Consider the following 14,134-nt stretch of genomic DNA (forward strand, 5'->3'; position numbering starts at 1 on the left):
TACGAGCTAACGATTTACATCGCGTCCAATCTTTTTCTTAATCTCGCTCGGTAATCGACCATTTCCTATGGTTCATATGGTTCGTCGAGCTCGCGAAACTACTCGTTTCCGCCAGATTCTTACCGTTTTAGTTCGTAACCAAGACCAGCCGCGGGTAGGAACCTCAACGATGCTATCTATCGACGAGAGCTTTGCACGGAGGAAACTTACTTCTCGCGGCGTTCAACCCTTTGCACTCGAGAAGTGACTTGAGAGGCGTGATTAGGTTTCGCGCAGCAAATCTATTAGATAGACTGGAAAGTAATGTCGTTTTTGCAATTTTAAATCCTTGTTCATCACTCAAGTTGATTTTTATCGGTCATTGAAAATTTGCGCATTAGGTGGATGTTGATAACGAGGGCGATCACATGATTGCTTAAGAATAGAAATTTATCAAAAATTTGTTTGAATTCAATATAAAAGGAACGACATTACTTTCCAGTCTATCTGATACAATACTTAATGTTTCTTTAGGTTTCATTTCTTTGGAATTCGAAGTGTCGATAAAACGATTGTCGTTGAGACAAAGGTGACCTTAGTCTTAAATCTATATACCTCGGAATTCATGGCGATAGAACGCTAAGAAACATCACGAGTTGCTGGTAGATACCAGAAAAAAAGGTCTCGAGTGCAAAAGGTTAATCCATGTCGCAACTTACAATTCTGATTCAGGTGAGAGAGCTCGAGCGGCGTGCACTTGTATCGATGTCTGGTCTCTAGGGTAGGTATCGCTATACCGACAGCCAGGTTGGCGTCCTTTTCGTGGTAGCAGATCAGCGCGTCGCATTCCTTTCCATCTGCAATCCGTGTCGATGATGTGATTAGTAGGGATAGTATCTATCCGGTGAATTAGGCGAAGTTGAATTTCCAAGGATTCTTTTTTCTACTCGCAACCGAGAGCGTTGCGACGACGGCTTTCGAACGCTACGAATTCCGTGGTGGATACGAGGGCGAGCGAAAGTGTCGGTTCGTTCGTTCGTTTATGTAACGATTCGCACGAATAAGGAGAGTCGGACACGAACGAAACCGAGTCGTGCGAATCACCGTCCGCGATCGTTCTCTGGTAAATTCCTGACGGCCTCGCATTCTTCGCGGCGAACATTTCGAGCGACGATCGGATAGGTAACCCGGTGAAACGCGATTCGCGTCGCGGTTGACAGAAAACGTTTCGTTCGCGAGCACGAACGAGCGAGAGAGAGAGAGAGGGGGGGGGGGGGGGGGATTTCCAGACGGTTAACAAAGAGAAAACGATCTCCGGTAAAACGTTAATGGGAGATGTCGCGGTGGTCGTTCTCGGAAACACCGTAATCGCGGTAATTTTCTACTTTCCGTATACGGGGCACTCGCTGGGACGCCGACGGCACTCGGCTGGCCAAGCCCCATAGGCGAGATATCTCGTTCCCGAGGCGGGATATACGTGTATACGTATCTCCTTCCGTAAGAGGCATCGGTTTAACCGTTTAACACGTGTAACTCGCGAGCCGCGGCCACACGCCCGACGATTTATCGTCCACGATTCCTCCGCTTTTCGTTCGTTTCCACTCGCAGAGCGCGTCCCTTTCCTTCGGACGATCGCGGATCGAATCGAATCGGATCGAATCGGGTTGGCTCAGAGAAAGGGATGATTCTTAACCGACATCTCGGGACGGGTTATCGTCCCGCGACAACGGATCCTATTAATTAATGATAAAACTAAGCGACGAGCAAAAACCCGCGCATCGAGCAAAGCCGTTCAACTAACTCTCTCGCTTTCCCGTTCCGACGATAAAAAAAAAAACCAAACGAACGAGTCATTTGCGCGGCTGCCGCTCACGGTGCTTTACCAAGCCGGATTAAACGTAGATTAAGAGAAGTAAATACTGGTTTCGCGGCTACCGACTCGTATTTCCGCAATGGAAAGATATCTATTCAAAGTGCGAGTAAAATTTGTACAAAAGGAAGCGGTTGGTTCCCTCGGTAATTGAAAATCACGATTAACAGTCCCTACGACCCATCACCCTCGATAATTACCGTTCTCCTCGAGAGGAGCGAACTTGTCGCGACAAAACAGCACCAAAGGTAGCCAGCATCTTGCGTAAAACGCGCCGGCTGAGATCAGGAGAACTAGCACCAGTACGCCGAGCAGGAACGACTTCCTCCAGGATCCATTTTGAAGTCCCAACGCGAACTGTGGTTCTGTAAATAACAAACGCTCCTCTTAACTCCTCTTCGCCTTTGTTTGCGATTATTCTTTCGCTTCGCTCGTCGAATCAACTCGATTATTTAAAAAAAAAGAAGAAGAGAAAAATATTCGATCGTCGACCGTGTTATATTCATCGTTACGCGAGCACGAAAACTACCGGGACGGGTTTGTTTGAAAAGCATACGGCCGCAAATCCCCGGTCACAATTGCGCGTATGACGTTCGTTTAATTGGCTGAAATTAATTGGGCCAAGCTGTCGCTGTCGCCGTCGGTAACGAGCAGCGAATTTAATCGGATTCGATTGAAATCGGTACGGGTCGCGCCGATATAAAGTATGTCTGATCGTTAATTGGTGCGAGAAGAGTGGGGAACGAATCCTCGATAGTTTTTCCGGCGTGCGAGGCGGAACGGAAATGGAAACGGGGGAAGCGTTCGCGTTCTTCTTGGCGAAAAGCGCACGCGGTACCGTACGAGAGGAGGAATATACGACGAGGAAAGAATACGCAACAAGGACAAGGATTCCTCTATAGAGAGGAATTTTTGTCGGTGCTAGTTTTTTCGCTTTTCGCTCGCGCACGCTCGTCCGAGCAAGAGATAACTGCCGCGCGCTCCTTAACCGTGAGACAGATTAAAAGGCTTAGTTACATACCTTGTCGGTAAACGTGAGCGGGTAACGTGATCTCCTCGTCCACGCCGTTGCTAACTTCGCACTTGTACTCCCCGTAATCTTCCAGAGTTATGTCCTCGATTTCCAAATAAGAGCCGATGATCTGATTGTTTTCTCTGAAAGCGAGTCGTTAATCTTTAGGTGGACGCGTCGAGTTGGAATGGTTTCTTATTCGTTACAAAAAATGAAACAAGAGGTACACGCGGTTCCTGTATTGGAAGCTTAACCTTTCGATGCACGATAAGATGTTTGGAAAAAAAAAACAAAAAAAAAAAAGACCACTGCATCATTTAAACCAGGGCTTCTTAAACTATGTTGTTTTGAAAAGAATAAAGAGAGACCGTAAGTATACCGCAATAAATCTGCCGACAGGCGAGAAACCTCATGTTAATCTCATACATGCCCTAACAAACCGAGAATGCATCTCAAGGATTGTTTCGTAAAGTGTCATACAAAAACCAAATACACAAAGTGAGATATTCAACACATTTTGTTTCGTATGTTTTATGTTCTATAAATTTGACTATTTGTATACGTTTGTTCGAGTTTAAAATCGTTATAAAGTACCAGTAAAACGCTTTCCTAATATACCCGAAATTGTTTTGAAGTTGTTAATACGTTTAAGAGAAAAAGGCCTCGAGCGCAAACGATTGAAACGTGTTACAATTTGCAACCATCTTTATTTTTGCCCGATTACTCGTGCTCGCGAGTTCTACGATAGTTCTACGATAGTTTTACGATAAACCGAGATCGAAATTCGTTTTTACGCGTTACGTTACGCGGCCATGAAAATCGAGGCGAATAAACACTAGCTACTCGTTGAACCGTGCACAACGTAAACCGATATTTCATGCGCGTACAACGGATAACAGGACCACCGTTAAAATTCAATCAGCTGGCGTGGCAAATTTTTAGCGAGCCCGTCGATTATCTCGAATCAATTTTCCAACGTTAAAACGAATTTCAGCGAGCCGTTACTCGTGCCCGCGTCGTTAATATTCCATTTTCTCGGCTGGTTTTAATTGCACCCTGGAACGGACTAAAATTCGCTAGCGCTCGCGCGTTACTCGCGTTCCACGAGTTGGCGTTTTCTCCGGTCGTCGGGTGCGAAACCTGGCGGTCGCTCGTTATCGTAAAGTTCGCGGCCAACGAACAACGGGAATTTCAAATCGACCAATTTTCCGACTACGAATCAACTCTGTTGAGTTAAATTCTGTCGGTGGCAACCTATCGATTTCTAGGAACGATTTATCACCTGATTTTTTCCATTAACCAGCCGTCAGCGGCGGTGATCGTCTGTATTTTCGGGATCAATCGACACGAATGAAGATTGATGGGTCGCCTCTAACCGGAGTTAGTACAACAGGCTGTAAAGGTTCCAAGTGCTCCATCGATTGAAATAGTTTAAATCGACTTAACGGCTTGGAATTCGTAGAGTGTTCGTAGAAGTGCGCGTTACGATCGCGACTTCGAATAGACTTGGATCACGTGGACAGGTGAAAGGAAGATCGATAGAGAATCCATAGTTTCGCCCTGTTCGATTAAGAGAATGGAAAACCTATCGATTCGACTCGGTAGTTTACGCCGCAACATCCGACTCGATTTTCATTTTTTGTTACGCGGCACGACAGACGAGTTATCGATTCGCGAAACGCGTTTCGACTTTCAACGTACATTGTTCCGGCGTTCGAGCAACGAATTTTATCCGTCGGCATCGCGTCGACCGAGTCGTTAAAGATTTCTTGGAACGCGTCCAACGACTTCCGATCCTCGGATGCATTCAGTCGGTTCGCCTATCTATTTGCATGGAATGAACACGCCGGCCTGGAAACTTGCGGTGCAACGCGATATGTATTCCAAACGGCGAAACCGTTTCTTTCTCGGTCAACTAACTCTTTCATCCTCTTCCAGCGAGAATTTCGCTCGACCATTTCATCCCTATATGTTCGCACGTGTCGAATAATTTCGTGAATTTAAATAAAGAGTTTCTAAATTCGTTCTTAATACTTTATTTACCGGGAGTCTATTTATAGGCTTTTTAAATATGCAGTATTTAGCTTTTCGAATTTATTTACTGTGTCGATGGTTGTTTGGAAACAGACTTGGCTTTCAACTCGAAACGTATCGGGAACGATTTTGAAAATGAACGAGTCCGAGAGATCGCGCTACACGTGTAAACAAAAATATTTCGCCGGTTCGGAAAATGGGTCGGGGACCGGTAGTATTTTTTCCGTTCGAACAAGGACGGAATCTCGAATACGGCGAAAAGGACAATGCGAGTGACGTAATTTCCTGTCGGACCGCGGCGTGCCGAGTCGGAATAATTAAACGGCACATTGTGATCCGTGATGACAGTCTCTGTTGTCCCGGCCCTCGGTAGACGGAACACGGGGTATGGGACGCGAGACTCGTCTGTCAAATTCCAGTCGGCTGAATCAGGCCAGATTAAGTTTCTACCGGGGAGACAGTTTCGCGTGCGTAGGCGATAGGCACGGGTCAGCCAAGATTAACTGTCCACGCAGCGATTTCTGTCCGTTCACGCGTAGAAAATCGTACGAAACGACTGAAAAATAAGGTACCGGTCCGTTTGATGTAATAAATTATCGTAAACGATATTTACGATAATGTATATTTATGTAAGGAAGCGTGGCACTTCCTCTATTCGAATTTCCCGCGCTAACGCACACTGATAAGGTGAAAGAGGAACAACGAATTAGATAAGATAGATAAGAATAGTGCGGATCAACAATAACGAACAATAGTATATAATAATAGCGAACCCTGTGAACAATTGACACTGAATGTTGTTTCTGTGTTTACAGGTAAGGATTGTAAATAGTAGTTTATAAGTTGTATAGTAATAGTAATAAAATAATCATAACTGTGTTTACAGAGAAACAATTCTTGTTAATATAACCAACCTCTATTCTGATACGAAGATTCACATTATATTTATATTAAATATTAATAATTAATATTTACAATATTACACGATTTTACACGTTTTTTACGAAAACGGCACGAGGTACACAATTTTTGTTGGTGGTACAAATTAGCAGCGATGGACAAAACCCTAGCGTTCGAATAAATTTGAAGTTTGCCGATATGTTTGTCTCGTTTCCTCTTTTGAATACACATCTCTGCAAATTAGTACAAAATAAGTATTAAATAGTCCATTAAGTCCGATACGATTCCGCAGATTTGGTCCTGCCAGCTTAAGAGAGATAAAACTAACAGAGGTAGAAAACGGTTCGAAAGCTGCTGTCAGCCACATCGTAGAATACAGGGTAGAAATAATAGTTGCGCTAAATGAAATTAAATTGGAGAAATGAAATCGCTCTGTATTCATCCCCGTTCGCTGTTCCGGACATTCGCCCCAATCCTTTATTCTTCCATTTGTCGGACTTTTCTAGCGTTTAGCTTCGAATAATGTTCTGCCTATGCCAGCATTACAATTAATGCGTCGGAGAGAAGTGGGTCAACCTCCGGTAATTGCATCGCATTCATCGACGACCATCCCCTATCGACGACTCGACGACTTCGCTCTATCGAATATCGTTTTTACCCCCGATTACTTTTTGCTCGTCTATACAGTTGTCCCCGCCGATGTCCACTTTTTCCCCTTTTTCTCGGACTCTTTTCCGATTCGTTTTCTCCACCGTCGCTCCACCCTCTTTCTCTTTCTATTCCGCGATCCGGTCTCAATTCTTTTCACTTTATTCTTTCCCGTCCCTTTTCAATATCTCAACGGTCTTTGTCTCCACCCTTTTCGTCGCGTTTCCATCCTATTTTCTCCTCGGCTCGCTTCGGATTCGTTTGCCCCGTCTTTTGTTCCCCTTTCGCTTTCCGTCGTTTGCGTTTCTCCGACTCGTCCTCCCGAAACATTTCCGATTCTTTCGGCAACTCCTTTTTCTCTGCGAAAATAAGGATAACGTATTCCGTGCACGCGAGAATACGTAACCGTCGTAAAATTGCGAACGTTTCGAGGGGGAGCGGTGTCAGCTGTCCGACGAGTATTCGATAAATCTTGGAATATCGTTACCGGCAACAACGATCGTCTCTCGAACCGTTTTCCAAATGGTTTACTCACGGAATAATCCTCTCGCTGTTCGATGTTTCGAATGAAAACACGCCGAGCAATCCGTATAAACGTTACGCGTGTATGTATCGAAAGAACGCCAATTACGATTTTGAAAGCGAACGAAACAATTACGCTGCGCAGTTCGTTGTTTGTTAGTTGTATCGGTACGCGTTGCTAGTTTTGTCTCTCCGAACGATTCCGAATCCGCGTATCCCGTCGAAGCGAGCGGAAGTGTCACCGACAGAGTTTCGCGTCGCTTTCACGATGGATTTGCATTCGAACGTAATCAACGTTAATAGATCCGCGTCGGTGGTGCCTCGACGCGCGTAATTCGTCTCCATTTAGTTGACGCGGGATCGCTCGATAAAGATTTACGAGACTAGATCGTCGTTGATCGGGAGACAGAATTTTGTTTGTTCGTAGGGTTGAGTCTATTGTGCTTAACTTGGGGAGCTACTGACTATTCGCTCCCCTTTTTATTTGTTGTTGCACTTATCTTTATATCGTATTTTTTCGCCCTCGGATTTTTCCATACTTCGTATCTTTGTTAGCAAGCCCTAACCCAACCATGAACTGCTCTACTGTCTGCCTTCAACCAGAATCTTCTTTTCGTCCATTAATTCGATCCATCAATTCGGATTAACGCATCGCAGGAACGTCGCTCTGTGATAATCGTAAATCGAAGCGACTTGTCCTCCCGTTTATCAGATTGTTTCTGTTCGGAAACTTCGTTACGAACATTCTTCCTCCGTGGATCGGAGATGGACGACCGACCGTTCTTTTCCGTCCGGATGGAACCGTTTCGTTTTTCGGATCGCGTCAGCGAATTTTCGTTCGGTGGAAACGAGCCGATCGGGAGAGACCATCCCGCGGACACGTTTACCGCGACAAAGCGAACGCGTTTGGTATAACGTTCCCTGTCGGCTCGATCTCGTTGTAACAAAATACGTTCTTCGACAGACGACTGAATTGTTATCTTTTTCATTTGTTAATTCGAAAAAACAAATTTCACTTTAATTCCGTTACATTACGAACCGTATAAAGAATTGTTACTAGCAGATGCCGTACGAAAGAAGGTCTGCGGGAGGTGACACATTCGAGGCTGGACAGCCTAGAAGATTTTTTCTTGGAGTTTCGGATGGTTTTAAACTTCGGTTCTACTCTTTGGGGTAAGAGAGAGAAAATAAGGGCGATAGGGGAGAGAGAGAGAGAGAGAGAGAGAGAGAGAGAGAGAGAGAGAGAGAGAAGAGAGGTATGAGGTGGTCGCGTATGCAGCGAACCACGATCGTATTAACTCGATCCTCTGGCACGTAACGGAGGCCCGATTAAAACCGAACGGAATATAAATTGGAGGCTGGCGGAGAGAGCTCGTGAGTCGCTTCGGGTATCGACGATCTCGTTTAATCCTGACCGAGCGCCGACGTTTAGAATATGAGAAGCCCAATGGACCACCCATGGCCGGCCGAGTTCGCTATCTCGCCACGATGATCGAGAGAGCTTGATGACAAAACGAGAGACAAAAGAACGGAGAACCGGCCGGGAGAACCCGTGAAGCCCGCGAGCCTGGTTCCGTTTCATTCCGGTCTTCCCGACCCGGTTTGTCTCCTCTTCCGTGCCAACTTGACCTCGCGCTTTTCTCTCCGAACCCCGACATTGTACGTCCGCCCCGGGCCCCGTTTATCGACGCGATGCAACGCGACCATGCGCTCGTCTTTAATTGGGCCTTCGAACCGTTCTCGTCGTCGTTGCCTTCGTCGCTGTCGCGAGCACGCGTCTCGTAGGATCTCCTCAGGCCAGAAACCAGAGACGGGCAAAACCCTAGGCTTCGAATATATCTGAAGTTCAATACTGTTGTCCGTGCCTGTGCTACAGTTGATGGACTCGGTTCGTACAGTGACTTGTTTATCGACTACATTGACGCTACTAAACATAGGTTGCATAAGCTTTTTATAGATGATCCCGCGATTCATCTGCGTTGACTTCGTTTTGATTGTTTGTTAATATTTATAGACTTGTTTATTTGTCAACTGTCAACTATCATTATAACGGGTCATGCCCGTATATATTAGGTCTACCGGAAAGTTCCGTCCATTTTTAGGATAAAACAAAATAATAAATTTTTCATACCTTGAATAAATTTGAATGAATGATATAATTTTTATCGTTTTTAGTGAATACGCGTATACTTGTTGAAACTTGTTGCAACCGGGACCGATAGAACTTTCCGGTAGACCTAATATATCGAAATAAATAAAAAAAAGTTTGCCGATACGTTTGTCTCGTTTCCTCCTCTGAACATTTTCCAATGTAAGGAAACGGAGACAAACACATCGGCAAACTTCAAATTTATTCGAACGCTAGGGTTTTGTCCATCTCTGCCAGAAACGAACAAGTCGGACTCGCCGGAATCGAGTGCAAAGGGTTTTCTAGTCGCGACCGAAGCTTTCGACGATTCGCGATAGGTAAACCACGAGAACTGCGCGAAGGTTTCGCGACGACCGATTCGCTCGAGAACGGGCAAGAAATCGGGAACGAGCGGAGAATGCTCGCGGCCAGACGGAGGGATGATTACGGGCCGACATTTTTCTGTTTCCTTTCCATTCTGGCTTCGGGATTCGAGCATGATTGGTTGTTTCCAAGGAAAGAGAGAGAGAGAGAGAGAGAGAGAGAGAGAGAGAACAGTGCGGCGGAATCGGCACCGGTGCAGCGAAGGGGCACCCTCGAAAAAGGGGCCTCTCCTCTCGCCGAGGAGAGGAGAGAGAAAGAGACCAGGGTATCATTACTGTAATGACGGAGTTGGAGCAGAAACACAATTCTCTCCGTCTACCCATTCTCTCTTTCCCTCTTTCAGAGGCAAAGATTCCTTGGAATTTCTTGCTGCTCCTCTTCCCCCTGACCGTGCTTCTCGCATCTTCCGTGGAAGAACGGATCGGCGAGCACTCGACTGGACGCTACGCCGAGTTTGTCCCGCCGTTATTACGTCTATAATGCCCCGGGAGAGGGCCGGCGCAAAAAGGCTAATCACCGGACCCGCGATCGCGCTCGTCGACCCTGACGAACGACTCCTCTTACTCGTTCCACCGCGGAGAGTGGCGTATTCGCGGTACCGCGGCTCCCGTCATCCTGCCGATCCTTACTCGAAATTGCGCCCGTGGAAATTTCGTCCTGGAACTATTCGCGACGGCGATTCTGCTACCGGTTCTCCAAGGAAACGTTTCCCAACGTTGGGAACAAAATCTCAGTTTCCGGGGCTAATCACCATCACAAGTTTCGCTACGGATCCCTCGTTAACCAACCTCACCCATTAACCGACTCGGGATACAGGCTGTATACAGGGTGTCCCAAAAATGTTGGAGGTCCTGACTGGTTCGGGGTTTTCTGTTAACCCTTTGCACTCGAGAGGTGACTCTCAGTCACTGCTAGGTTTCCTTTAGGTTTCATTTCTTTGGAACTCGAAGTGTCAGTAAAATGATTGTCGTTGAGCCAAAGGTGACCTGATTTTCAAATCTCAAATTAGAGATCTCATTTTCAGAGTCAATCTATGCTAAGAAAGCATCTCGAGTTCCTGACAGATACCAGAAAAAAAGGCCACGAGTGCAAAGGGTTAATACATCGGACAACATTTTCGCCAATTTGCTTAGACTAGGTTGACTTCGAAGATGAGATTTCTAATTTGAGATTTGAAAACCAGATCACTCTTGTTCTAACGAAATTGAATCCAAGTTGCTTCAAATCACCCCCTGGACCATCCTTTTCAAGGACCTCCAACGTTTTTGGGACACCCTGTATATTCCGTGCACCTTCCGCGGCTTTCGGGACCGGGATACGCGACTCCGGATCAAAGGGAAATTCCGATACTCCCCGATGAGGTAGCCCCTTAATTAATGGTTTGATACTATGCCTTTGCCTTTACGTGGAGTGTTCTCCATCCGCCATTTTGGTTTCGGCCATTCCGTTCCTTGGCATGTTCGATGTCGATCGAACCGACCGCGCCGCCGCGCTCGCGTAATATCGTTCCTTCGATCAATTTTCCACGAACAAATGATTTTCGCACGATTGAATATAAACAATGTTCTATCTGTGGGATTATTTATCATCGGGGTTCGGATTCCTATATGCGTCGCCACCTGAACGCAGCATTTTGTTTAGATAAGAACGTCCGGTCCTTACCGCGTGACTCGCCGCTGAAAAATCGATAGTCAGTCGAGCGACAACGTGTAATCGAGAAACATTAAAGAATTGATTAAAATAGACACTGTGGGCTCTTGTATTCGGCTTTGCCGTTTTTCCATCCCTATCCCTACGTATCGCCATTTCCTATTCAACCAAGTTATAGATAAACACGACAAATAAGATCTCACCTGGACACCCTGTGCTGAGAGATTCTTCCGTGACTCGGTAGCGTGATGTTGCTGTCGCTCTTCGACCAGGCCACCGAATTCTTCGCATCCGGGAGCTTGACCTTTCCCAGATAAGCTTCGCAAAACAATCTGGCCGCTCCTCCCAGGGGTACCAATTGCGAAGCTGGCCTGTACGTTGGCAGAGGTTTCCCCGTGTACCCGCCGGATTTCTCTCCTGAAAACACAATATGTTCGCTGTAAACTAATCGGGCCAACGCGAGGACGCGTTTTCCTTCGACGTTTTCTTGTGTTAACTCTTTGCACTCGGGACTTTTTTACTACCGGGTATCTACCAGCAACTCGAGATGCTTTCTTAGCATTCTATTCCCAGAAATGGCCACGGAAATGGCATAGGTTGGCTTAGGTTGACTTCGACGATGAGATTTCTAATTTGACATTTGATAAATCAGACCACCCTTGTTCTAATGAAAGATAAACTTAGACAAATATTATTGCTGGTTGATTCACTGCGTCGAACCTGGTGGTAACCGAGAATCACCTCTCGGGATACTGCATCATGTTAAGAGGGTCTACCTGTGTAACGTTTAATTTTTAAGAATTTTCTGTAGGAAAAGTACTAGTGATAAAATCAAAAATTAATGTTAAACCGTCTATCAAATAAGAAAAAATTATCATAATTGCACTAGTACTTTTCCTACAAAAAATTCTTGAAAATTGCCTTGAAAATTAAACGATACACAGGTGGATCCCCTTAAGACGTGATTGAGTCGCCTCTCGAGCGCAAAGGGTTAACCGTCATTCTTCTTCGGGCACAGAGGCTATCGAGACTCGAATCGTTTCTAGACAATCCTAGGCTCGAGTCCCTCGATACTTTCGCGAATCGTGATCGTTTAATCGAGACTTCTGTAGCAGTTAACCCAGCCTCGGTTCCCTGGCTCGGTCGATACGAATGAATGAAAACTATTTCATGGAAATACCAGCTATTCGTAACGGCGGTGAATTACTCTTATACGAAAGTGGTATTATTAAAGTGATTTTCATTTCCGGCCGATTCATTCTCTTCCGGTCTGCGCCCTGTACTCCGCGCGCCGCTGAAAACCACCGCGACCGTACCGTCCCCGTTTGCGAGAATAATTACGAAATTTCGTTTCCCTCGCGGAATCCTGGAAATTACCCGTGCGCGCGGTCACCGTCCAACGACGCTCGTCCCCTTTCTCATTCGTGTCACTCAGGCAAAGAACCGACGACCGCAAGCTCTGCTAGATCGTGCATCGTGTTGGGCTACTAGTTTGCTCGATTGCGAACACGTTCGTTCCTTCAAACCCGCAATCAATGTACGGTAACATTTCTATAACCGCGGCGATCATATATCGCGTATGATAGAAAATTATGCAACTCGAATCGATCATGATTTTTGTTAGCCGATCGGAATAGCGTATCCGAGCTTATTAAACGATCGAGGAGTGGATCGAAGTCTGGCATCGTTACGGCCGTTTCTCTCCAACCGTGTTGCAATTTGCCTCGTGTTAATTTTCCCCGAAGCACACTCGTTAGGTTCAATCGTCTCTCGCACGATCAACCAAGTCCGATGCACCGTGTCCGCTAGGTGATCGATTCGCGAGCAACGTAACAGGATTAATTGGAGTGCCTGCAGCGAGAACTCGATCGCTTTGTCTTTTTCCACCGAAGAATTGATCGTGTATTCGACGGAATACCGAGATACTCGATATTCCAAATCGCCAGGAACCCTCGTTATTCGTTGTTCATTATCATCGCCGTCGTTCCTTTCTCTAAAGACGAAAAGCTTCGATTTCGATTTCGATTATCGACACGTCCGACCGGTTGATTAAACAATTATTCTTACGAAGCAGAATCGCAGCACCGCGCCGCACCCGAACAGAGACCAGACGAGCATCGAATATTCCAGAAATTCCACCAAGATCCTAAACGCACGGACTTGCTTCGAGAACTTAATATAAACTCCTAGCTACCTAACTTGTCGAAACTTTAACTCCTCTTAACTTACATATCGGAAAATACTGCGCTAACGTTGTTCTTATGAACGATCAGGTTGGAGCACACAAAACTACATTTTAATTCCGTTAGCGAAACGATATTCGTTCTTTCGAAAAGAGTCAACGAAGATTCTGTTCGAGATTCCTAAAAAAAAAAGAAGGAAGTTCTACGCGTCGTACCCACCGAGTGTTTCCGTCTTCGTTTCTCGCTCGGACACGACTCGTCCTCCCGAAAACGATTCTCGTCGCATGTCGCGTCCACGACCACGTGTACGGTTAATATCCACGATATATCGTTCGACGGGATCGCAAACTCAGGTGCGCACACAGCGGCGTTTGTGTACAGGAACGTGACACGTGTCCGCGGTGCATACATACGTCTTTTACGTGTGCCCAGGTTCGCAACTATGCCAACTCGTGGAACTGACGTTAACGTACGTGTACGTCATTCACAGATCTTTTAGATACCGTGCGTTTCTAATCCGGAAGGTACGCAAGGTACGTCTAGGTCGATCGAATGGTCTCTCCGAATGAACTACTGCCAACTCCATTGTACCAACTTCACCGTCCCGACTCTGTCGTTGTCGTCGGTATTTTTTTCTCTCGCAAACGCAAAAAGGAAATCTTTTGTCGAAAATTTCCTTTACTCGAGTCCAATAATTTCACCGAACGCGCGGGATCCGCGGAGATTCGGATTACATCCGGAGCTTGAGTTTCGTTTATGCCATTGCTTCGATGCGAGACGACTTTCGATACGATCGAATACCAACTCGCCGTCCGTTAACAGAG

General features: G+C 46.0%; 1 protein-coding gene across 1 annotated transcript in view; it reads right to left on the minus strand.

The window, feature by feature from the left end:
• LOC128878673 (interleukin-1 receptor accessory protein-like 1-B) overlaps positions 1 to 14,134 on the minus strand; it is a 52,622-nt gene that overhangs the window by 4,037 nt on the left and 34,451 nt on the right. Inside the window, exons 3-6 of the mRNA XM_054127059.1 lie at positions 11,331 to 11,544; positions 2,871 to 3,004; positions 2,050 to 2,214; positions 699 to 836 (exon numbers count right to left, since the gene is read on the minus strand). Of these exons, the coding sequence (XP_053983034.1) occupies positions 699 to 836; positions 2,050 to 2,214; positions 2,871 to 3,004; positions 11,331 to 11,544 (651 nt within the window). The remainder of the gene's footprint in view (positions 1 to 698; positions 837 to 2,049; positions 2,215 to 2,870; positions 3,005 to 11,330; positions 11,545 to 14,134) is intronic.

The sequence above is a fragment of the Hylaeus volcanicus genome, chromosome 6, assembly GCF_026283585.1.
Source record: "Hylaeus volcanicus isolate JK05 chromosome 6, UHH_iyHylVolc1.0_haploid, whole genome shotgun sequence".
Taxonomy (NCBI): domain Eukaryota; kingdom Metazoa; phylum Arthropoda; class Insecta; order Hymenoptera; family Colletidae; genus Hylaeus; species Hylaeus volcanicus.